Source organism: Oreochromis niloticus, linkage group LG3 (assembly GCF_001858045.2).
Source record: "Oreochromis niloticus isolate F11D_XX linkage group LG3, O_niloticus_UMD_NMBU, whole genome shotgun sequence".
Lineage (NCBI taxonomy): Eukaryota > Metazoa > Chordata > Actinopteri > Cichliformes > Cichlidae > Oreochromis > Oreochromis niloticus.
Window position 1 is genome coordinate 10,774,767 of NC_031967.2, and position 23,897 is coordinate 10,798,663.

General features: G+C 40.9%; 1 protein-coding gene across 4 annotated transcripts in view; it reads left to right on the forward strand.

Moving 5' to 3' along the window:
- pcxb (pyruvate carboxylase b) overlaps window positions 1-23,897 on the forward strand; it is a 282,300-nt gene that overhangs the window by 222,365 nt on the left and 36,038 nt on the right. For all 4 annotated transcript variants that reach the window (XM_005468082.4, XM_003452415.5, XM_005468083.3 and 1 more), the window contains exons 13-19: window positions 3,234-3,378; window positions 4,023-4,112; window positions 9,160-9,381; window positions 14,873-15,029; window positions 18,355-18,595; window positions 19,667-19,834; window positions 21,730-21,811. In XM_005468082.4, coding sequence (XP_005468139.1) covers window positions 3,234-3,378; window positions 4,023-4,112; window positions 9,160-9,381; window positions 14,873-15,029; window positions 18,355-18,595; window positions 19,667-19,834; window positions 21,730-21,811 — 1,105 coding nt within the window. The remainder of the gene's footprint in view (window positions 1-3,233; window positions 3,379-4,022; window positions 4,113-9,159; window positions 9,382-14,872; window positions 15,030-18,354; window positions 18,596-19,666; window positions 19,835-21,729; window positions 21,812-23,897) is intronic.

Below are 23,897 nucleotides of genomic sequence, written 5' to 3' on the forward strand. Positions count from 1 at the left end.
TGCCGGGGGGAAAAGTGCCTGTTATTTAGTATGTGGCCAAAAAAAGGCAGGGGTTTCTTTTTTGGTTTTTCCTTAGAGGCATGTATGTGAGAGTTTAAGTATTCCATGTTGGAGGGAGCCTGAATTCAACATGAATTGAGCTCTACAGTACATGTGTTCACTAAAAACTAATACTGTACTCAAAGATGTGTGTCTGTGTGTGTACGTACTAAGAATATGCAAAGCATTTGGGAACTCGAGCCGCTATCATCACTTGCAGGAAAGTGTGTGAGCACTCGTGTTTTGCATGCTGTGCGCATAGCTCTGAAAGCTGGAGCTCAGCGGTTGTGTCAGGGCATCCAAATCAGGAAGGGGCCTCTGAGTGTTTGTGTGAGACATTACTGAGATGAAGACGTGTTGAAAAGGAGACAAAGTGGTAGGTAGGGAGAGCCCAAGTGTTTGTGTGTGTTTTTTCCTTTTTTTTTGAGCGTGCATTAAAAATCATTAGGGGAAATGGAGTGAAGGGACTGCTTGTGCATCTGCGTGTGTGAGTGTGTGTGATGGCCACAGGCATACTGAGCAGCCTCATAATGAACACATTGATCTAGTACAGCAGAGAGGAAAAGGACAAACCTCCATGCATTAATAGTGACGTTAATCTTCTCCATTATTTCCGAGTCTTTCATTAGACACAACCGTTGGTGTTATTTCTCTCGTGTCTCTGCCTTGTCACATTTCTATTTTGTTTAAACTTTTTGATTGCACCCTCCACCTATTAAGTTTGTTTACACGTATAAATAATAGATGTGGATGTCGAGAAAATATTGAAAATTCTAAACTTGTCCAGGTGAAACAAAAATATCCCAAGGCCCTTTATTTAAAAAATTAAAAAAAAAAAAAGACGACTCCTGTATACTAATAAAATACTGCTTGTCATAAACTGATTTCAGATTCTAAACATAAGCTGATCATTTTAGAGTAAAAGTAATAATTGGGAAAATAGTTTATTTTGCTTTTTTGGCCAAAATTGGATGACATGTTTGTAACAGAAAATGAAGATACAAATAGATGGCCAGTGAGACTGACTGGAAACTGAGGGAAATGTTTTTTTGCCCTTTCAAAATAAATCAAGATTAGACAAACCTCGCAGGTGTGGAGCTGGTGGTAGGTAGATTCGCGTCACCGTTACAAATGACTAAACCGCGTAGATGTGAGTTTCTCCTGTTTTATCTTTCTGCTGAGCTGCTACTGATAGTAGCATCGTAACTTACCGTCTGCACATTTCCCAAAGTGAACCCTTCAATGGCGTGAAACACATCGCTCCTTTAGCTAATATGTTTTGTTTTTAATCAAACGTACTGGGTTTGCCAGTCTTCATTTGGCTGGCCTGTTTTGATCCAATAAAAACGTATTACATAACCATATCCAGCTTTCACAAAGCTGCTTGGAGACTAGTATGTGAGGCAGCAGCATATGATCTAGTTTAATGCAGTTATTGTTGGCAGATTCTGTAAATGGAAGAGGAAAAAAAGGTCCACAGGTTTTTGAAGTCTTACTGCAGCGATAGCATTGGGCGAAAATCCCTTTTTGTTTTGGTCCACAGCTTGTAGCCCAAGGCTTGGCAGTGCAGCACAGCCATGTGAATCCTACAGCTCTTGTCGCTTTTTCTCTCCAGCTCCTCTCCCGGTAGTAGACGGCTAAGACTGCAGTGTCATCTTGTGTTTGTGCCCGTATCCTTTGGAAAACAAACCCTCTTTTCCCCTCACTAGGGATGTGATCAATGGGCAAACGTGGAGTTTTCCCTCAATTTCACTTCGTATTTTGAAAGAACTAATTGTCTCATTCATATAATTATTTTAAAAAAATAAGCGTTTTTGCTTTTCCTCTTGCATTCAACTCCATCTTGTTTTTGCCTTTTATTAGTGTGACTAGCATGAGCTTTATATGCCCAGGCACATTGATCTCTCTCCTACATCCCTCCTCTCTCTCAGCACAGATAGTGGGGCATGCATCTGTGTGTGTTTATTCCCCAACTGCCTTCTCCTAATTACATGATTTCTGAGTAATTGTGCTGTTGCAATCATTTGAAGTCAATCTGGTTTTGACTGTCATCCAAATGCCCAAATTATGGTTGGTTGTTAGGTCAATTGGGTCCATATGTGGGTTACGTTTAATGGGGGCATATGCTTAAAGGTAATTTGTCTACGTGTGTGTGTGAGACGGAGACATTCATCTATAAACTGCAGAGATAACTGAGTGGATCGGACATTTATGGGCTTCAGTTTCTTCACATCGAATACTGAGGTGGTCCTCTGGGATTCAGTTTGCGTGTGTTGGTTCTGTATACTTGTGTGGATGAGGTTTTCTTTTTAAATGTCACTTAAGACTCCATATCGGGCCGCATGCAAAGACACTTTTGACAAACTTGGAGAAATAATCTTTCACACGGTTTACCCCAACGCCCTTCCTTTGGGGACATTAAACAGTGATAAACACGTTTAAAGCTGCTTCAAGAATATATTAACGCATACTTTCACTCAGTCCCTCCAACTCTCTGCTCTTTTGTGCTTTTCTTTCTCCTAATCGCTCTCCTATTCCTTTCTTCCTTTTCTCCCCTCACTTTCTGTGCCTCCTACAACAACTCAAAGCAGTCTAGTCACATTAAGTCAGGCTTGCAACAGTGGTGGGAAAAACAGGCAACAAATCAAGTAATGAAATCAACTCCAACAATTAAATATTTTTCCTGTATGTTCTCCCTTGTTCACTCTCCCTCTCTTGGCTAATTTAGAGAGCTTAATTGGCACTGTAATACTTTAGAGGCAGGCAAACACCAGCAACATAGAAATAAAATGTAATTAGTTTTACAGTTGACTTTTCTCCCTGTTCCTCACACACGTGTTTATCTATTGAAGCTGGGACTGTTTGAAGTACTGTGTTATTAAAATTTCGAGGTTTTTTTTTTTTATGACGTTACAACTTGTTTACTGATGTGAAGGTAGCGTATGCTTTGTATCCTTAACTGTTTAACACTGAGCTCTTACTCGAGACGCTTTCTTCAAAAAAGCCAGTCTTGTTTTTTCTTTTGTTTTTTTTTCTTGAAGCGATTAAATTGCAGAATAGAGCAGCAGCATGATTGTGGTCTTGACTCGCTTGCTTTCATATATATACTGTGTGTATGAGTTTGTGCGAACTAAGCCTTTGTTAATTCTGCGTTTTTACTGACACACGTTCTCCTTTTTTCTCTCTATCTCTAGACCAACATCCCATTCCTCCAGAACGTTCTGTCCAACCACCAGTTCCTGCACTCCACAGTGGACACCCAGTTCATTGACGAGAACCAGGAGCTCTTCAACCTCAAACCCACTCAGAACCGAGCCCAGAAACTACTGCACTACCTTGGTCAGTGCAGAAATGATACATTGTAACACTTAAACAAAGGTGGAAAACAAATCAATTTACATGATCCATACTGACTGAGCACTGTCACCGTTGATTGTTGGGCTTAGGTTTATTGCCCGTCAAAACTGTAGCACTTGTCCACAAAGCTAAGCTTATCTAAGACGAGGCTATTAAGAAAGATTAATAGTTTGACAACCAAATATATCGAGCAGAGCTGCCTGTTTCTGTAGCTACTAAGAGTTGGGAAAATGATAACATTTCAGGTGCTAAAGACCTTCAGATTAGGTGCCACTCTATGAAGGAGGTCCAACTTACTGATAAGACCAGTAAAGTTAAATATTCTTATCTCAGGCTTTCACCAAACCTTGGGTTTAAAAAGACAAAGCGCAATTCTGTGTAAAAGGGAATAAAGAGAAAAGGGAGATAACCTGGATGTCTAATGTGCAGAAAACCTCTCGCACACAAATGCAGGAGGACACATTTGACACACTAGTCCTATAATCCATACTGGCCTTCAGGCTTCTGTTTTATAACCTTCATTGATCCCCCCCCCCCCCATTTTTTCTTTTGGACTCTTGTTTTTAGGGTTTGCTGGACATCAACTTCATCTGATTTGTATTCTCTATTTTTATGCTCGTATCCAGGTCATGTGATGGTGAATGGACCAACAACACCCATCCCAGTCAAAGCTAAGCCCTCCTCCACAGACCCCGTCGTCCCTCCCGTCACCATGGGTACGTCAGTCAAAAGCAGTTTCACCAGTCATTGCACACAGTTTGCCCTCACAAATTATTTGGTAAACTCTGATGGCAGTACCCCCTCCCACTCAAAAATCAATAAGACATTGTCCCAAACCGTAAAAGCATTTGGCTTAATGAAGCTTGGCCCTGAGCTTCAGTCAATGTTATAAGAAAAATAAAAAAGTTAAAATAAAAGACAGGTTGTGACCCACAAGACGAGGGTCCAGGACTGTTATCATAAAAATATCAAAATGCATCATCCAACATTGAATTTATTACATTTGGACTCATTTAGCAAGGTACTGCCACAGCAAGTGTCACAGGTTCCTCTTTCCCCTGGGGCAGCGTTGCTAAAAATGTAAACACTTGTGTATCCATAGGGCACTTTGGATAAAAGCACCCGCCGAATGACGAATGGTCTGTCGAACGCTCTGATAGCTGTAGGCGGAAAGGCCTTCCTAAATGGCTCAGTTTAGCACTTGGGGAGGTAAAGGGTTTTAGCCCAGAGTGCTCTGCTGAGCTGTGAGTACAGTCGGGGAGAGGTGCAGCTCATTGTTTCTGAAAGCAGAAGTTCTCCGCTTCTCACCCCGCTGTGCGCCGGCACCCTTGTTAGTCTCGCAGGAAAGGCCAAGGGCCAAGCTGGGCTCTTTGATGAGCTGCTTTGGGTCTCTGGAGTGAAGCCACCCCCTTCCCCCCTCAAGGCTAACTACAGTGTTAAAGTACATTTTGTGAAGTACAAACAAGGCTGTTTAAATATGTATTTTTAAAGTTATGCATTCTTAGTTTTACTCCTAAATATGTTTTAAAGTTATTGAAACAAAGGACTTATGCGAATTAATCTCGTCTCTGGGGTCATTTTGCAGTGATTCGCTCTTTCTCCATTCTCACTGCTCTGTCAGGTGTAAATTTGTTCCATGCACAAACCGCATGAATTTATGCAGCTGTTCCTTTTTGACAGCAACGAAATAGTCAGCCGTAATAATCTGACATGTTTATCAGCACCCCGTTCTGCCTCGGCACATACCCCAGCATGCCTAGTAAACATGAATTTATAGCAAAATAATGTGAATATTACGAATCATAATGAGGCATAACTAATCAAATCTGACATCTAAAACCCGTGCACAGTGGAACGGAATGGAGCAGAATAGGACCGAATGATCTGCGGCGTTTGTGCACGTCTGAGTGTGCATTTCCCCATGCATGCCCTCCACTGTTTTCATTTATGCAAATTTTCTGTTGAACGCCATCATTGCCTGTCTCTTGTTGCAGGAGAGCAAACACACACACGCGCACATGTGCATTAAATCACACAAACCGACATATGCTGCACCAAATGCTGTAGACACAATTCCTTTGTGTACACACACTGCACATACCTACTGTAAGCAGCTGATGAGGTAGGTGCATGCAGCACAGGGACGCACAGAGGCATACCTAAAGCCTAGTAATGAGATTTGTAATGTGCTTATATCCTTTCTTTCATTCAACAGAGGGATTGAGAGAAGAGAGGGATTAGGCCTGTATTATCACACTCTGTGGAGAGAGGGATGGAGGGAGGGACAGGGCTATGGAAGGAGAAAGGGGTTATGAAAGGAGGACAGAAGGCTCGGGCAGCGTATAATCCCTGTATATGGAGAAAATGGTCAAATGGGTGTGGTGACAGGTGAGACGCAGATAAATTGATCAAGATATTGGCGAGAAGGTACGATGGGGAAGATATTTGAAGGATTATTGCTATGTAACACTCTCTGATAAGAGAAAAGCAAAGGTCAGTCACATTGGGATATCTCAATTTCACTTTTAAAGATAAGCAGTAAGCAATTTGGGTCCCACCACACTGAGGAAAGATGGGATGAAAAGTATTCCTGAAAGACATGGCGAGGGTGTTCTCACAGAGCCTGTTAAGTACTCAGAGGCCATTATTTTCTAATTAGGATTTGTAGTCTGAAACGTTCCTTCTGAAGGCTGATTGCTGGTGGTTCATCGATGTTGCAGAAGTACACCTTGTTCCAATTATTATCTGGATTTATTTAATGGAGGACATCTAGAGGTTAATGACCAGATGCCTGTGAGCCCGCTCTAGGAAGGATGAGTAATAAAAATGACAGACTATTTTCAAACTCCCCATCGTGTACTGTATTTCCATTTTTTGAATAAATTGTAGAAGTAGTTTGTTGTACAATAGCGTATTACAGTATACATAAAAAAACAGAAACATGGACTTAAATCCTTAAAATCCCCTTTTTGTTTTCCTCTGCTTGTTTTTTGTTAACCTGTTTTATTACCAATCTTCAAACAAAATGGCTTTTGCTGCTTTTGTTTCAGTTTTGGAACATTATAATTGGTCTTTGTGAAACTTGAAGATACCTTAGGTGTTGTATATAGCAAAGTAACTTTACTCACTGGCCATGCAGCTGGTTTTAGGGGGAAAAAATGCTTTTCCTGAACTTTACTTCCAGTCAAGTTTAACCAGGCTGTGTATTTATGAATTATTTATAGACAATAATTTGACAGTTACAGCCTACCTGACTTTAGTAAAGCACTAATTAGTAGTCCCACCGGATCTGTCAATTAAAATGTTCTGAAACACAAACAAACACACACAACAGATTTTTTTGTAGAGAGATGTCAACTCGGAACAAAGGTATGGCATACTGGTTTTACTTTAATTAGCTAATAGCGATGCTCGGGGCACTGTAGCTCAGTCTTATCGGGTCATATTAGCTGCTGTTGTAGAGCAGGAGAAGAATATAAAGGGTACGAGGTATGAAATAACATCAGCCTGAGCAACGGAAAGCCGGGAACCAGGAGTGCGGTGTTTTCAGTGCAGATGACTGGGTATGTTTGTGTGCAAATTGGTCAAAATCAAGCACAGCAACCTGGGAATTGTATCTCTCTAATAGTTTTTGCACTCCAGTGTACCGCACGCGTGTGTGCGCGCGCATAAATCTACTCCAGAGCTGACTGTTTTCTAGGAAACTGTGGCATGCGTAGGCTCTGCAGTCCCAGTGCACACGCCCTCATTTTCTCACTGTTCTTGAGATGCGAGGACGCCACAGGTGGTTAAAAACAAAGTTTCTAAGATTTCATTTTTTGTGACAAATGCAACTTTGACAATGAATCATCCAGGCTCCCTCATACATACATCTTGATCAGTTCAAACGTCTGTTTTCTGCTTCAGCAGCATGACTTCACAGAGCTCATCTACTTTGCCAGTGTGAGCTCGTTTTGTGTTTCTACGTTAATGTGTTGCTGTGTCTGTGTGAACAAATGTATTTGTTGCTCTGTGTGTGCGTGTGTGTGTTGCCCATTTTACTTGTGCAGGCCTTAGAGACAATTATAGCACAGATCATTTGTTTTCGGGGATGAGGTGCAACAATAAAAGGTCAAGAGCCAGGATCCAACTACAGAGAGAGTGAGAGAAGCAAGGTTGGAGGACATCTAAGCTGGCAGAAAGTACCTCATTAACTAGTGTTTTTGATTGATGATTGTACACAGCACAGCAAAAATAGGTCCAAATTGTGCTTCCAGTATTTTAATAACTTGGGTTGCGCCTGTGTTTAATTGCAAAGCAAAGAGGAAAGAGAAAAAGATTAGGATAGAAGGTTGGTTATAGCGGCGTAGAGCCAGGGCTATGTAATGTTTGTTTTGAGGACCACTAAGCTGTAATAAACTGGAAATGCCAGCATTTGTCTGGGGGATTCCACATCAATTTTTATCTCTCCTTGTGGATGCTTTTAGCAGTTGCGTTATGTTTCAATGCTGTATGTGACATTATAGTCTTGTGAGCTAACCAGAAACTCTTAAACACTGCCAGCATGTCCAGCAGTCTTCATCTCGGGTCCCTCTGGGATTAGACCCTGCAAGATTTAAAAAGCACTCTTAATGGATGTGATGCTGTTTTCCTGTTAAGAGTTCATCTGTTAGCTTGAATTTCTGTCCCGAAAGACTGAAATATCTCAATTAATAGATGAGTCGCCATCAAAGTCATTGGTGGTACCAAGAGAAGTACACAAACCAAAATTAACCTCAAACTCATTTAGTTTATGAACATACATACTAATTAGGAACTGTTAGGATGCTCACAAACAAACCTCAGGCACTAAACATGGTACACGATATACTTGCTAAATATTTATATCTGTTTAGCAAGCATATTGTGGCAGGGAGACACGGTACAGCCTGTACAGGCTGCAAGTCGGGGCTAAATATTGACTGCGTTGTCAAATTTGCAAAAACAGAATTTGCTTTTTTGATCAGAGACCTAAAATCAGCGGCACGTTCCAGAAAACTAAGGACTGAGGAGGAGGAGACGTGACGGGCAAAGTAGGAACCATCCTAGAAGTTGTTAACTTTAAGCTGGCAACATGTTGCCCTAAGCTCTGTCATTTCTATTTTACTTAGGGTAGCATCTTAGTTTCTATATAAAACCATAGTCATAGGAATCACTGTCAGCAGGAGCAAACCATTTTCACAAATTGGTGGGTGGTGTGTCTAATAAGCCAGCTGCTGAGCTTATATTCGTGAATTCTTTTATAGCTGATCTCCTGAGCTGTGGGTGATAGGCGCAGCATTGAGAGATGGCATTACCTCATTAGTAAACGTTATGACAACTGCCAGACCTGCTAACAGCACAACTTAAGAGAAAACTCCATGTGGATACAGTGCAACTGTTTACTTGTTAAACGGGTGTAAATCGGTTAATTTGTCACATTTTGCCTGTTTTTTTTTAAAGTCAGTACACAAAGACTAAATAGGGGTGCTTACACATTGTGTCTTTACCTGTTTGAATAAAATGAAACCCTCTTTGCTCTGCACTGCTGTGATGTGTAAATAATAACTGTTATTTTACATTTTTCATTATATCAATCCATTTTCAGTTCATAGTATTTGCACAACCTTGTGTGGTGGAATAAAAGTATTCTTCAAACATCTGATTAATATTTATCACATAGAGCTATATGACCACTAAGCCTTTTCCTTTTGCTTTCTCTTCAGTGTTCTCATTAACATGCTCTTTCCCTTTCCCCACTATCAGGCGACCCTCCTGTAGGTTTCCGTGACGTGCTGTTGCGTGATGGTCCTGAGGGATTTGCCAAGGCTGTCCGTGCCCACAAAGGCCTCCTGCTGATGGACACCACATTCAGGGACGCTCACCAGTCTCTCCTGGCTACCAGGGTTCGGACGCATGACCTGAAGAAGATCTCGCCATTTGTCAGCCACAACTTTAGCAACCTTTTTAGCTTGGAGAACTGGGGAGGTGAGTTTCCTGGTGTTTTCTGGTCGTCACGTTAAGATAAACTTGTCCGCTTCTTTTGTTGCCCTTTTTGCCCCTAAAGTTTCCTTTGTATGACATCAGCCATAAACGGCATCGCTGAATGAAGTTAAAACACTTGAACAGCAGTATGAAAGATTAACTGAGCTGTAATATTTGATCTCCTATAGGCAGTGGTGTTTTGCTGGCCACTAGTTAATCAAATCCTTTCGAGATGCCATTTTATTGCATCTCGACACTAGTGCCCCTCCTTTCTATTCTCCCCGCACTCCTGCTGTTGATCATCATTCATTGCACCTCTTACTTTTTCTTGTTTGACCTGTGAAACTTGTGTCACTGAAAACAGATCTCATTCTTCCACCTGTTCTTCCAAAACTGAGTCCCCAGCAAGTTCCCTCAATAGACAGTGATTGTACCTTTTGCCTGCTCTTCAATGAATAGAGAAAATCACACGTTATTGAAACTTCTTAAAGCACGCGCAGTCCACTAGTGTCCCTGTATAATATGCAATTACTCTGAAATTGAAGCGAAAATGCGAGCAGCATGTTTGAACAGCTGGCTACATGACCAATTATCAGCACTTGTTGATAATGGTCCTGTGTGAAGTGCAATTGTTATGAACTGGTTTCAAAGAGTACATTTATCCCCACCCCCCCGCGCCCCGTTAGAACACTTAGGGCACGCACATTCACAGGAAGGATATGCCCAGAGAAGCTCTTGAGGTTGAAACATTCAATTTAATGCTAAATTATATAGAAAACGACTGTGATTGAGCAGATCAGAAGAACAAAGAAGTAAACAACAAATGCCTTTCTCTATTAAAGGTCCTGTTTTAGTGGCCGGTTGGCTAAATGCTGGTTGAACAGAATGAGGTGAAAAAAAAAAGACATGAAAGAGTCTCTGGTGAAAACTCTTTGGAGTTATAAACCCTTTCTGAGATTAAATTCCTCTTGGAAACTGATCATGGTGCACCAGTTAAGGGAAAAGCAATATATTTCATTACTGTGGGAGAGCACTTTGAGCAGATCTCACATTAAGCAACTGTCTACTTACTTCATGTTTGGACAGATAAAAAGGCTATAGCAAAAGTCAATTATTGAGTAGATATTTCAATAAAAAGGGCTTAAATGCTTCCTGGCTTCCATCACCCAGAATATTGTGGTGTTATTATGAGACTGACCGAAGAAAGAGGATATAAATTCAGTTTGGCTGTGTTTGAGCGGTCGCGTTAAAGCAAATCTTTAAACAGACTTTGGAAGCTTGTAGCAAACTCGGTTTTTCACTGTGAAGCAAATTGTTGAATAGGTGCCAGAGAAGCCTCCTGTCTGCATGTGTCTCATTACACGGTGAAGCTGCGCTGCAAAGGGAAGTGCTTTGGTTAAGGCACATAACAAACCCTTTTTTTCTTTTTTTCTTTTTAATGTCATTTTTCTGTATTTGGCAACTCAAAGTACTTCCACGTTTCCAGCAGAGGCCGTACAAAAATGCTTCTGAGCATCATTTACAAACATGGCTTTGCTTCTGATGATCCCAACACTATAATGCAGTCGGTTTCTCACTGTGGTTGTGCACAGCCTCGTGGGGCAGTTGTCTAGCCTTTCAGAAGCTCTGGTAAATCCTTTTTTTAGAAATGGCTTGGACATGTCTGCACAGAACGTTTCGTGTTCCAGAAATGAGGACGATGTCAAACAGTCGAAAGGAGAAAAGACACAGCATGCTTTGAGGCCATTTTTATGGTCAAACATCAGTGACACGAAGAGAACATCCTTTTCTGAGCAGGCAGTTATTGTGGGCTTTAAAAGTCTAAAACATTGACCCACTGGACTGTTTTAAAGCGAGCTGAGGAGTGGAAAGTCTTTGTATAGGTTGAATAGTCTGCTGATGTACATTTTAAAAAAAAGGCCTGGCTACAGCAGTGGCAATTCAAACAATATAGTAAGATCGTTTCCATTTTACACATTGGTTTATTTGGAATGTTGTCATTCTTAAAGGTAGAGTGTGTAATTATGTCTTCCATAAATTAATGCATTCTAGTAAATTTAGAATAAATCTGTTAAAAATGCACACAGCACCAAATCAAAACAGTTGGCTCTATTATAAGGTAAAGCTCCTGCAATAATACAGAGTGAAACGGAGAAAACCCCAACAATCAGATGACCCCCTTTGAGCAAGTGCTTTGGCGACAGTGGGAAGGAAAAACTCCCTTTTAACAGGAAGAAACCTCAAACAGAACCACGCTCGGGGAGCGGTAACCATCTGCCACAACAGGTTGGGGGTGAGGGGAAGAAGACAGGACACGCAATACACACAAAGTCAGAGATTAATAATAACTAGTGATTAAATATGGTGTATAAACACACTGAGTGGAGAGGGGGGGGAAAAGTGAAGAAGACTCGTATCGGACTCGGTTCCAGAGTAAATAGACGTAGTTAAAACTGTAGATTAATCTGCTGTGTGAACTGAATCCATTTTTTTCCTAAGAGAACAGCGAATACGTCTGACTTTGACTCTGAGTCGGCTTCTGACATCTCGTCATTCAAAGCTCGTAAAGTTTAAACAGTTTTTTGTCATCTTAAAGAAGTTGGAGAAATTGAATATATGCTTACCCGTCTCTCATTTTTACAACTGTAATAGTAGATCACTGAAGTCGGAGGTTGAATGTGGGCTGGGAAAGTTTACACAACTACTGATATTCTGTCAATAGGCTGATATTATGAGCTGAGGAGCGTACGATTGATTTCTCTCTGTTAAGAAAACTTTTGGCAATCATGTGAATTGGAAGAGAAAGGTAATCTGCTAGTGGATCCTCTTGAGGCCTTAGTGCTTCCAGCGTGGTGATTATGAGTCAGAGAAAACTGCATGGTACTTTCTCATGATTATTTAAACACTTAAAGGCAGATTTCATTCTAAAAAGAGACGCTCCCCTGAAAGCTTCCTGTAACTTCAGAGTGTCATCTTCTCCATATTAATAATTTAATGTTGATTAAGCCAGTTTTGCAGTAACGACACAGCGTTTAGAGCGCAATGAAAATCCGCCACCAAATATTTTGACACACCAAGATGTTCAGTTTGGTGCTTTTGCTCGAGAGTGGTCAGTGTTGGTTTCAAACCCAACATAAGGATCTTTATTTTTTATTTATTTATTTTTTGCCCACAGCTTTTAGTTTGAATGCCTCTAAAAATGTGAAACCTCAAAACAAACCCAAGATTCCTGTGATATTTTACTGAGAATTAAGCGACGCCTTTGCAGCCACCTTCGACCACAGCGCTCCTTTTTCGTAGTCCGTCTCATCTGTTGCCATTGAAGCCTTTTTCTGATTTTTGGGGTGGCGATGCCATCCTATATATGTGCGAGAGGAAAGCAGCAGTAACAGTATACTCTACCCACCCGTTCATTAAAGGGCGGAGACTTCCCAGGACACAGCAGTACAACAAAATACAAATGACTACAGATGGCAATAACAGTCCTGTTTTGGCTAAAGTGGTCCTGACTGAAAAGATCTCTGAGGTCACATAAGACTTTATAGAAGCAAGTCACACTTTTAAAATCCAAAGTTCCCACTCTGACTAGTTGCCAGCCTTGTTTCCTCACCTCATATTGATTTAGGGTGGAAAACAAATTGGACTACGTGCAGTTAAAAGGTTGGCTCTAGCACCCACTGTCCCACAGCGGCCGCTTGTAAAAGTACCTCTAAACAGTTCCTCGTAAATCACTTAATAACCACTGGAGAAATGACGACCATGCCTCCCTTAAGAAGGCGTCCCTGTACAGTGCACTTTTGTTACCGAGAGATCAGAGGTGGAAAATATTACTCATCTATGCTAAAGAGAGATGATCGTGTGAATATTGAATTCTCTTACCCTTACTTAATGTCCCTATGTAGGAATGTTTTTTTGTTTTTTGTTTTTTTAACACAGTGGTCTTAGATGGGGAATATTGCTTTCACATGTTTCAGCTGCTTAGAGGCAGAATGAATCATTGAAGAGATTAAGCCTGTGAAAGCCCTTTGAGGATTAAGTCCTTTCCTGATATAGCGTTCCTCCCTACACCAGCAAAGATACAGTAAAATGAACTGGGTCACATAATGCGTCTATATGGTTTTCTCATCTATTTTACACTTGGGAAATCTATCAGATGGGGACAAAAAAAAGTAGATTAATTGCTCTATGCCATCATGCTCCTATTTGGATCTTGTTCATTACACAAGCAGTTGTGTAATCAGGCGTCTCGCAGGTTTTAGGGGATGCAAGCAGTTTGTCGGTACGAGCAGGAGAGACTTGACTGCACAAAGGTGGCTCAACCAAACTACAGTAACAAAGTGGAATCTCAGGGGACATAAAAACTGAATGAATGTTACATCAAGGCCGTATTGGGCACGCAGGCAAAAACGATAAATGCTGACATTGGTTTATGTAACTCAGTAATTCACATAGATATTAATCATCCTTATGTATAGTTGGATCTATTGGTATTTGGACAATGGTATTTTTTTTTCCTCTGTATGCCACCACAGTGGATTTTAAATCAGACAATGAAGAAGTGATTGAAGTGCAGACTTTCAGCTTTAATTCAAGGTACTGTAGTACTACAAGAATTTTGATAGAGGGCTTTTTTTCTATCTTTCAACATTCAACTCTGAGTGAAAACTGCCTCTCTTTCCAAACCCCCCCCCCCCCCCCAAAAAAAGGCAGGCTGCAACATTTTCCTGCCTAACGTCCTGCATGTGGGACCAGCTGTCAGTCTTCATTTGCGTTATCAAATTATCAGAGTACATTCTGCCGTCCCAGATGAATTGCTCACCCACCATCATGTTTTGCTATCTCACGTGCAATGAAACATTCATACTAATATGTTTAACATCAGACAGGATTGCTTGAAGTCATTTCCGCTCCAAGCTATTGGTTGAAGAGATGCTGACATTGGTTAAAACCCCCCCACCCCCAAAATCTTTTTAAAAATGATGAAGAGGAGGGTTTTTCCTTGGCAATCCTTACATCTGAGTAAGGAACAAGCACTTGTACTTAGTATTCTCTCCGTGTCTAAACATATGAGTGCTCAGAAAATGAAATTTAATGATGACAGTGTTGGATCAGCAGAATATCACTGGAGGCTTCAATATTTCTGGCTGATATGATAAACGGGTATGAGAATCGCTAATCTACTCCCCCAGAAAGGGAAATGAGAGGATTGCTATCTCTCCTCTTTGCGTCTACCACTGCAACATTTCTTAGATTTTAAAGTGACTTCAAAAAAAAAAAAGAATGAATACGTTTGGATGAACAATATGTGAAGCTATCATCAGATTTTTCATTTGAGCAGCCATTACTGTGTTTTATATCTGCATGTGTTTGTGGGTAATGGGAGAAGTTTGAAATTTTTTTTTTTTTTTTTTTTTGATTTTGAGATCAAAGTCGGCGTGAAAGATGAGAGTGGAGATGAGAGCTGACGTAAAGTGTAACCTGCGTGTGTCTGTAGGTGCTACCTTTGACGTGGCCATGCGATTCCTATCGGAGTGTCCCTGGAAGAGGCTGCAGGAGCTGAGAGCTTTGATCCCAAATGTCCCGTTTCAGATGCTGCTGAGAGGAGCCAACGCCGTGGGCTACACCAACTACCCCGACAACGCGGTCTTTAAGTGAGTGACACGTGCACATTTTGTCATCCTGCTTTTCATCTCGATTCAGTTCAAGAGTCAAATCATTCAGTTTTACTGTGAATATGTGTATTCTGAGTCCAAATATGTCCAGTAATCCAGTGATGAATGCCCTGACATGCAAACATGTCCAGCTTAAGTTGCATTGTCAGAGAGATCTAGTGGCTGCTACAAACCACTGGTGTAGTTTTCAGTATTCAGAGTAAAGCCAGTATCCTGTCATCCAGCTTTGGACAGCTCAGCTGACACTTTGTAACACTGGAGCGGGTTTATGATTTTCCCCATCTGGCTTTTTTTGTTTGTTTTAGATGTATTGAAAACAGTTTTTATTGATTTGTTGAAAAACATGAATTTAATCAGATTTTCTTAAAGCCAGCTGCTGCTCCTTCTGCTTTGTCTGTCATTGTGACATTATTTCAGAAATTTTCTCTGATGTGGTTTCTATGGGAACAACGTCGCTAACTGTCAGGTTCATGCATGCACTTTTTTTTTTTTTTTGTAAAATTATTGAAAATGAAATGTATTGTTGTTCTTGAATAATAACACGCAGATGTGTTTATTTCTAAGCAAAAAGTACAGCAGAAAGCATTTCTACTCCAGACTTCAAATTTGGATTAAACCCTCCATCAGACCTGTTCTCACTGATTGTTCAGTCCAGTTCTTATATAATTTGGCATACGTCAGCCTTTTCTCACAGTTTCTCTTCCTTAAGAATGGTTTATTGACAGCTGCCCTTCCTTTAAGACCATTTCTGTTGAGGCTTCATCAAAAAGTCATTTGACAAACTGCGTGTCTCGGGTCCTGTCAGGTCTTTGCTGGATTCTTTCCTCCAGTTCTTCAGGACATGACTCTCACATGTTCAGTTGCTGTAGACGATCTTTTAGGCGACTTATTCTTGTTGTCTGCTTATCCAGTTTCATCAAAATTTTTAAGGCAAGGTGTGCCATAATGCAAGTTCTTTGTCAAGTTTTCTCTTATGTGTAGACACAACACCGGTTCCTCCCTAAAGTTCCTGTGAAATGGTACGGTCCAAAGACTGAACTGAAAATAAGTGAAAAAGCAAAACAATGTCCAACGACAAACTTTCAAAGACCTTCAAAAAAGGCTGGAGAACTATTATTAAAGAACATTTTAGAAAGGTGTCTGCTTCTTTGGAGGAAGACATTTTAATCATATTCACACATTTTTCATTCTTTTCTACTCATGATGTAGTTTAGAATTATTTTATACATAAAAAAGAAATGATTTCAAAATAACAAAATGTGTTTTCTATAAACCTTTTTTGAGTTTTGGTTACATCATTTTGTTACAGAATCATCTTTGTTGATTTTGTTTTGTACACTTGCACAGCCTTTTGAAAGTGAAGGAAACTTTAATGAATCTTTCCACCTCTGAAAAGTGAATATTCTCCCCAATTCTCATATAAAATTTGCACAGCACTCTTACACCACATTGGCTTTTTAAATTTTTAAGAACTGTTGCCGAAGTGTCATATATAATTTAGATTTCCCATATCGATAAAAATTAATCAGCATACAATGACACTCTTTTTGACAGCTTTATGAGACGATTTTCATATTTCATGCTGTTTTCCAACCTTTTCAGCAGTTAGCTTCTTGAAGCTCAAGTTAATGACATTAGGGATGTTTTATAGCTCCTTGTGTTTGTAATAATTATGTTAAAGCATCTACCCATCAGTAGTGCGCCTACAAAATAAAAGCTGCACATGTCCAACCCAGCGTCCCAGCACAGTTGCTTCCCCCCTCGATATATCTAATTAGATGCACCGTACGGTGGCTACCCACAAACCACACAACTTACTCACATTTAATCAGGTCAGTTGGTTGATGTGTTCCTGTTGTCTCTCGGCATGCTTACCGAGGTACACATCATTGATACAGCTGTATATTAGTAATGCACTTAGGGCCATGAATATTTCACTACCTCCACACATGCATCGACACGCCTGCAGTTCTTTTCCAGATGGATTGACAAGCTTACCTCGTTGATGTGCATGAGTAATATATATACAAGCTTGCACACCTGCAGTGCATACACAAATATTAGAGACTGGATCACACAACTACCCTATCCTTACGTGTCTACTCTACCCCTCCTATCCATACACCAATCATTTATACCCACTCATAACTCCCATTTTTATGCTTCCATTCGTCTCCCTGCATAATACACTTCTTACCCTCCTTTTAACTCCCCCTTTCTTTCTGTTCCTCCTGGTCCTCGTCTCCCTCTTCAGTCAGCGTCCCATAGGGAGAGTGCCATCGAAAATTTGCACATCATTGTGATTAATGACTTTGATCTGTTTGCCCGTCTCCCTTTCCATCCCGCTTACACGCTCACTCCCTCACCCGCAATGTTTTCAGTGCAGCGGCTAACAGCCAAGTGACCTAAGCGTCTTCATTAACTAAATCAAATCAAAGAGTAATTCCGTTCTATTTAATTGATTTAAATTATTTTACAGGGTCACAGTACACTTTGGAGGGAGAGGGATGTGAAATGTTTGCGGCCTAAAGAAATGAAGAGGTCATATGATTGCTAACTAGATTAGGACTTTATGAACTTCTTAACAACAAAACTTATCCTCGTGCATTGCATGAATGATGATCACTTCAGCGCTGAGTTGGATATCTAGGGCAATGCAGTGTTTTTCCATTTGGTGCCAGATAGCATAGACTAGACAGCGCTTGTATACATTGTACTGTATTTCTAAATAAAGACTGGACACAGACGTTTGACAGCTAATCCTCTTGTGGCACAAATGAACACACAATGCGTATCTGTTTATTTGCCAAAATAAAAGCTCTCAGTCTGTGTAAATACTGCATTCACAGTAGCACAGCTACAGTATGTACTCACCCCATTTATGAAAAACCTGATTAAGATACCGAGGCCAAGGCAATAATAGGAGGGATTTACCACTAGCAGCTCGGATAATGAGGCGGGTATACATTTCTCTCCAGTCATTGTGAGCTCCTGCGGGCTGTGTAAGCGTACTTTTCATGAAAATAGTGGGAATATTGTATTTACTCAGGTACAGCAATATTTATGAGTGCCGATATGGAGACGGATATAAACAGCTTATCCCTACCCGGATGTGCACCATTATCTGGAGTACACTGTGCATGAAGACAAACTCGTTATGTATGTGTGAGTGAGACTGTGTGATAATCTCACAGTGTACAGGAAGTCCTGACAGCATCCATGACCTGATTTCAATTAACATTTAAAAACACTACCGTGTGTGTGGGTTGACTAACATGATCGCCTCTCCCGCTCCCACCCTAAGGTTCTGCGAGGTGGCCAAGGAGAACGGCATGGACATCTTCCGTGTGTTCGATTCTCTGAACTACCTGCCTAACATGGTGCTGGGTATGGAGGCTGCTGGAGCAGCAGGTGGCGTAGTTGAAGCTGCCATCTCCTACACAGGTGACGTGTCTGACCCAATGAGGCAGAAGTACACTCTGGAATACTATGTCAAACTGGCAGATGAGCTTGTCAAAGCTGGAACCCACATCCTATCTATCAAGGTAAGTAAATAAAAAAAGGATCTGGGAGCGGTTTACTGCTACTCAGCTTTGGCAGCCGCACAGGCCATCTTTTCCTTCCCTCTGAAAATCTAAAGTTTTTGGCACTTGCTTTGCTCCTGTGTGGAAATCCTTGCCAGTTTGCTTCCAGACATAAATAACATAAATAGTATCAGGTGGAGAGCTTTTATGAAGGCTTTCATCTTCAGATGCACACGCACTCTTCTTACACCAGCAGTTGTATATGTAAGTTATATACATCATGATTGGAGCTTAAACTACAAACTAAACCTTGTCTAGCTGTATAACATGGGTTGTGTACAGTGCCAGTAGCACTTGAATGCAAATATCTTTTGTGTTCATGGTAAAGCTCCTTTGGCTTGACTAATTCGAGAACTTGAAAAGTGACCAATATTTGATCATGTGAGCAAACTGTAATATTCTGCGCTGCATCTACAGTACTTATCTTTTTCTGATACTGTTACATTTGGTGCCATTAGTATGAAAATTAATGTAATGTTTAATATCCCAGCCATCAATAACCAGTGTCCACAGCATACAAACCTCACACATTAAAGTGACACTTTGAGTTGCAGCCGTCTCTCACAAGTGAACTGTTGAACACAGCTGAAGGTTTTCAGCTTGCTTCAATTAAATTAACTTGTATATTTGAGCTTCTTATCTAAATGAATAGACTGATAATGTTCACAATGAATTAATTTCTTTATTCAGGCATGACCGAATATTTTGAGACGTGAAATGATAAACTCGCACTCTGCCGCAGTGTGCACCATCACACGCAGCTGTGACAATCTCATAAAAGGCTGGCAGAGCTAATGAGGTTAACTTTTAAAGGAGGAAACAGGCATGTATAATAATTTCTTGGAGTGCAATGATCATCAAAGGGAGCACAACTAAACATCTAAGCTCTGCCTGCAATTTGTATTAATATCAGTTATAATTTACACTTCATAATGAATGTAGAAAATGTGAGTCTTCATTTTGTTGTGCTAATGAGTTGGTTGCATGTATTCCTCAGACCTGTAACCTTTCCTCCCCTCCATCTCCCACCAGGATATGGCCGGCCTGCTGAAGCCAGAAGCCAGTAAACTTCTGATCAGCGCTCTGAGGGACCGCTTCCCAGACGTACCCATCCATGTGCACACGCACGACACAGCTGGAGCTGGTGTTGCTGCCATGCTGGCCTGCGCTGAAGCTGGTGCTGATGTAGTTGATGTGGCGGTGAGTATTTATCATGTTTCTTCTATGAGACTTAATAAAGTTGGACTTCTCCATAACTTTGATTTAAAATTGATATCGGGGTCATTATAGGATGCTTGCCGTATGGCGAGTGCTAACTACTATTCTACAAATAATGAGAAAATAATTATTTCAGTCTACACGCCAGTTATCCTCACAACATGAACAAACATTAATTTTCTACCAGTTCCTGCAGTTTGCTTTGTGAAATGTCACTGAAATTAAGATGGAACTGTTGCTGAAGCCAGGATCATTTCCCTTACTGCGATCACTGACGCATGCTGCCAGCATGGGCAGATTCATTATAACAATTGGCTACTATTTGCTGTTTGTGCTGTTCAGTCCCTTGTAACACCGTATGCAAAAACTGATTGTCCACCATGGATCGGTTAAACACCCACTCAGCATTTGTATTCATTGGTTTATCTGTCAATTGCAATAAAGTGTGCTAAAATTACTTTTTCTTTGTGCTTTCATCAGGCATGTTGTTTTGACCACTGATAGGTGAAGTGAATAAATCTGATTATCTCTTCATTATGGCCCCTGTAGGTGGATGGAATATATTAGAGAACAAGTGAACATTTTGTCCTCAAAGTTGATGTTAGAAGCAGGAAAAATGGACAAGCATAAGGATTTGATTGAGTTTGACAAGGACTGAAGTGTGATGGCTAGACTGGGTGTTGACTGGGTCAGAGCATCTCCAAAACTGCCGCTCTTGTGGGATGTTCATGGTCTGCAGTTGTTAGTATCTATCAGAAAGGAAGCAACTGTGGTGATGGGCGGTCAAGGCTTGGTGATGCACGTGGGGATTGGCCCATGTGGTCCGATCTAACAGATAAGCTCAAAGTGCTGAAAAAGTTCATGTTGGTTCTAATAGAAATGTGTCCGAATACACAGAGCATCACAGTTTGTTCGCCAACAATGAGCACAGGAGCATCAGAACTGTACCATGGAGCAATGAAACAGTTTGGTTTAATGACTCGCGTTTTCTTATGCATCACATGGATGGACCCGGTGCTTGTGTCACTTACCTGGGGAACACCTGACACCAGGATAGACTATGGGAAGAAGGCAAGCTGGCAATGTGATGTACACCCTGATGGCTGTGGCCTCCTTCAGGAGGATAATGTGCACTGCTGCAAAGCAAAAAATGGTTCGGCAACAGTTTGAGGAGTACAACAAAGAGTTTGAGGCGTTGACTTGGCCTCCAAATTCTCAAGATCTGAGTCCAGTCGAGCATAGGAGGTGCTGGACAAACAAGTCCAATCCACAGAGGCTTCACCTCACTGCTTACATGACCTAAAGGATCTGTTGCTAACATCTTAGTGTCAGATACCACAGTATACCTTCAGAGGTCCAGTGGAGTCTGTGCCTCAACAGCTCAGGGCTGTTTTGGCAGCAAAACTGGGGTCAATACAATATTGGTCAGGTGGCCATAATGCTGCCTGATCAGTGTAATTAGCTGAAGACTTTGCCTGGGGTGGCTGTAGCTCAGGAGGTAGAGCAGGTCACCTACTGATCGGAAGGTTGGAGGTTCGATCCCAGGCTCCTCCAGTCTGCATGCCAAGTGTCCTTGGGCAAGATACTAACCCCAAGTTGCTCTCCGATGCATCCATCGGAGTATGAATGTGTGTGAGTGTAGTTAGAAAGCACTCAGTATAGAGGTAGTGCTTGATTGAGTGGGTGTGACTGGGTGAATGTGGCGTGTTGTATAGAGCGCTTTGAGTACTCCGGGAGAGTAGAAAAGCGCTATATAAGAATCAGTCCATTTACCATTTACCATTTACCATGCCTGTACATGTAGTCCTTCCCAATCTACAAAGGTCATGAATTAGGTTTTCGGGCAAACAGTATTCATATTGATTGTTTCTCTCTAGGTTGACTCCATGGCTGGGATGACCTCCCAGCCCAGCATGGGAGCCATGGTTGCCTGCACCAAGGGGACCAAGCTTGACACTGGTATGTCACACACTCATTAGCCTCTCAGCACCCACAGGTCAGTTGTTTAAAAAATAAAGTCATATAAAGAATTACAATTACTTTTGGCCAAAGTAATTGTAAGTATTGCGATGAGTAACTAAATGTTTAAAAATACACCTTCAGCTTGTATTGCAGCTTGGAATTGTTAATGAGATCAAGCTCAAATACATTTGAGTGTCCTGCTTCAGAGGAGGAAAGGCATTGATCAACAAATCAATGCATGAGTCAAAGTCAGGCAGACCCATGTGTTCTGCCCAGTGATAATGTACACAGTCGATTGTGAGAGGGCGATGTAAAGAAAAGGAGACTGGCAAAAACAAGGAAACCACTATGGTCAATAAAACAACTCCTCCTCTTATCTATAAGATAAATGGTTCACTTGTGAGCTAAAGATAAGTACAGGCAGATTTTTTTGATGTCCACAGCCCTGCATGGTTATATAAACAATATCAGCAGTAGCCATTATTAAGGTGGTCGTATTTCATAAGTTTGCTAAAAATTGAAACCTGATGTGCAGCACAAGCACATCAGGAGCATCCTTGGAGCATTTTAAGGGTTTAAGGTTCTCTAAAAATGCCTTAATGTAACACTTAGTGACTGATTTGCTTTCCCAAACAGCATCGTACCAGCCTCTGTCAGATATCTTGCTGTTGGCCTTTGTATTGTGCATTATGTTATATTCTCCCACACCTCTGATCAGCGACTGGGCTCGGTGACCTCCCACAGCGAGGGCAGCAGAAAGGAAGATGCGTTAACGCGCTCAGTCGTGAAACTTCTGTTTAAAAATTGAAGGGAAACTAATCTGGTTAAAGGAATTAAAAGTGATGTGGAGTTTGCTGCTCAGTTATGTAGAGTAATGCTATTGGGAATACTGACTCAGCTCTGCTAACCAGATGTGATAGCTCATTTCCATTACTCAGAACCTTAAAATGCCCAGCTAATTTTGTTTACATGATATTCACACTGCACGTTTAATGCACCGTCAGCTCCTGCAGCGCAGTATGTTCTTAACATAAGAAGTTTGGCACTGTAGGGTAAATTATTGCTGATTATGTTTTAAATGGACCGGCATGTCGCCCTGATATCCTGTGACACAATATTTTCTATCGCCTGTTTTTTGCCGTGCGGTGGTTGTCCTTAGTTTTATCATTGATCGCTTGGTGTAGACTCTTATGTAGTCGAGGAAAAATGCTGAGCCCCAGTGCAGTTATCCTCAAGCACAGACTACTCTAGTCTGTAGTGATACACACATCTGCATCCCTGCTTTGCATATTTATTGGTGTATTCTCAGACATGGTCTGAAGAGGGTTCTGCAGTTCCTGTCGCGAATAAAATCACTGTTTGTTAAACTGATGCAGAATCTAGCAAGCCTTTGTTTGTTTTACATGGTTTCCTTTTCTTTGGAGTAAACAGCAGTGCTTAACATTTAAAATAATTAACCCGTACATGAGAAAACTTCCTCCTTAAACTGTTAGTTTAGAAAAATGATTAGACCGTATCATAAAACCATGAAAACACAAATATACAAAAATAGTGTAAAACTTAAAAACATATTATTTATTAGTCAAATAACAGGCTTGGTTCACATTTTTACACCCAAACTCGAGTCGCTGGACCTTAATCAAGCATAACACTTACTAAAACACATTTTTCTATTGAGAAATGCAAGTAAATGACTGTCATTTGGCATCTTAATCAGAAATAGTAATGTGCTTTTTCTATTTTTTCTTTTTTTTTTAATTTGTAGCACATTTTGAAAACTGATGGAAAACAATAATTATAATAATTTCAGTTAAAGAACTTGCACATACTGGTGGATTAACCATTAGAGAAACATCAGAAAAAAATTTTTATATCGTGGTGATATCACATCACAGTAGTTGTGTAGTACTGGGCACATTAGGCTGGGCTAAAGCACAAGTAATTTCCACTTTTGAGTGACTAAAAAAGTCTTAAGCGTAATTACAGTGCAGCTACAGTGGTTTCAGAAAATAATGGTAAACCTTGGGTGTTGGTGGTACCTGAAGGAGTCCTTCAAAGTGAATGAGCTGCTTTGCTTGGCTTA